General features: G+C 54.2%; 1 protein-coding gene across 1 annotated transcript; it reads left to right on the top strand.

The window, feature by feature from the left end:
• The first annotated feature begins 12 nt into the window (after positions 1–12).
• BDV37DRAFT_92986 (alkene reductase) lies at positions 13–1,623 on the top strand. The gene has a single exon (XM_032091460.1). The coding sequence runs from the start codon at positions 54–56 to the stop codon at positions 1,176–1,178; it is 1,125 nt and encodes a 374-aa protein (XP_031934162.1). The 5' UTR covers positions 13–53; the 3' UTR covers positions 1,179–1,623.

The raw sequence follows: 1,623 nt of genomic DNA on the forward strand, positions 1-1,623 counted from the left end.
AAAAAAAAAAAAAAAAAAAAAAAAAAAAAAGAAACATAATAAATAAAGTCACAATGGCTTCTTCTTCTTCTTCGAAACTCTTCACTCCCCTCCAAGTCGGGCACATGCAGCTCGCCCACCGCATCACCATGGCCCCGTTAACCCGCTTCCGAAACGATGACGACCATGTGCCCCTTCCCATCGTGAAGGAGCACTACGAACAGCGCGGATCCGTCCCCGGAACCCTGCTCATCACCGAGGCCACCCTCATCTCCCCGCGCGCCGGCGGCTTCGCCAACGTCCCCGGCATCTGGAGCGAGGCGCAGATCGCCGCCTGGCGCACCGTCACTGACGCCGTGCACGCCAAGGGCTCCTACATCTTCATGCAGCTCTGGGCGCTGGGCCGGGTCGCCAACCCGACCAACCTGCAGAACGACGGCTACGACCTCGTCTCCAGCAGCGCCGTGCCCGCCACGCCGGAGGGCCCTGCGCCCCGGGCCTTGACCGAGGACGAGATCCACGACTACATCCGCGACTACGCGCAGGCGGCGCAGAACGCCATTGCGGCTGGGTTCGACGGGGTCGAGATCCACGGCGCGAACGGGTACCTGATTGACCAGTTTACGCAGGATACGGCCAACCAGCGCACGGATGGCTGGGGCGGCAGTGTCGAGAACCGCGCGCGGTTCGCGCTGGAGGTCACCCGGGCTGTGACGGAGGCCATTGGTGCCGAGAGGACGGGCATCCGCTTCAGTCCCTTCAGTACCTTCCAGGGGATGCGCATGGCGGACCCCGTCCCGCAGTTCGAGTATCTGGCGCGCAAGACGAAGGAGTTCAAGCTGGCGTATGTGCATCTGGTCGAGCCGCGCATTGCAGGTAACACGGAGGTCGAGGAGCCCACCGCTGACTCGTTGGATTTCTTCTTCCGTGCTTACGAGAACGCGGGCCCTATCATGGTGGCCGGCGGGTATAAGGCGGAGTCGGCCAAGGAGGCTGTTGACTCGCTCTACAAGGACTATGATACCCTTGTTGCTATGGGACGGCCCTTTACCTCGAACCCGGATTTGCCTTTCAAGGTCAAGGCGGGCATTCCTTTGAGGGATTATGAGAGGGAGAAGTTCTATCTGGTTAAGGATCCGAAGGGATACACTGATTATGAGTTTAGCGAGGAGTTCAAGTCTGTGCAGGTTGCTGCTTGATCTCGTTTTCTTTGCTTTTCTTTTCTTTTTTTTATCTAACTTTTTTTTTGATGTTTACTTGCATTCCATTGCTGTGCATTATCAGGCGTTTGACTAGGTTAGAAGGCATGGACTATAGATGGGATTGTACATACATAATCTATCATTGCATATAACCCATTTTGTTCATCTTGAATCCGGATTGGCTTTTGCTCTCAGCAGGAACTGCAGTAGATGTCGTCATTATATATGGTCAGAGGCCAGTGACCCAGTTTGCATCACACTGTAAACAAGCAACACAGAAGATGAGGTACTTACACAGTGCTCTACTAGAGAACCGTACAAGGTTATAAAGAGGCCCGTCTTCTGATCTTACCTTCCATATACCAAAATAAGGGTCTACAATGCAATTGAATCATCGATATATGTGTTCTGCTATGCTCTGGGCACTGTAGCAGACATTACA

This window comes from Aspergillus pseudonomiae (genome assembly GCF_009193645.1).
Source record: "Aspergillus pseudonomiae strain CBS 119388 unplaced genomic scaffold BDV37scaffold_233, whole genome shotgun sequence".
In the NCBI taxonomy this organism is placed as follows: Eukaryota; Fungi; Ascomycota; class Eurotiomycetes; order Eurotiales; family Aspergillaceae; genus Aspergillus; species Aspergillus pseudonomiae.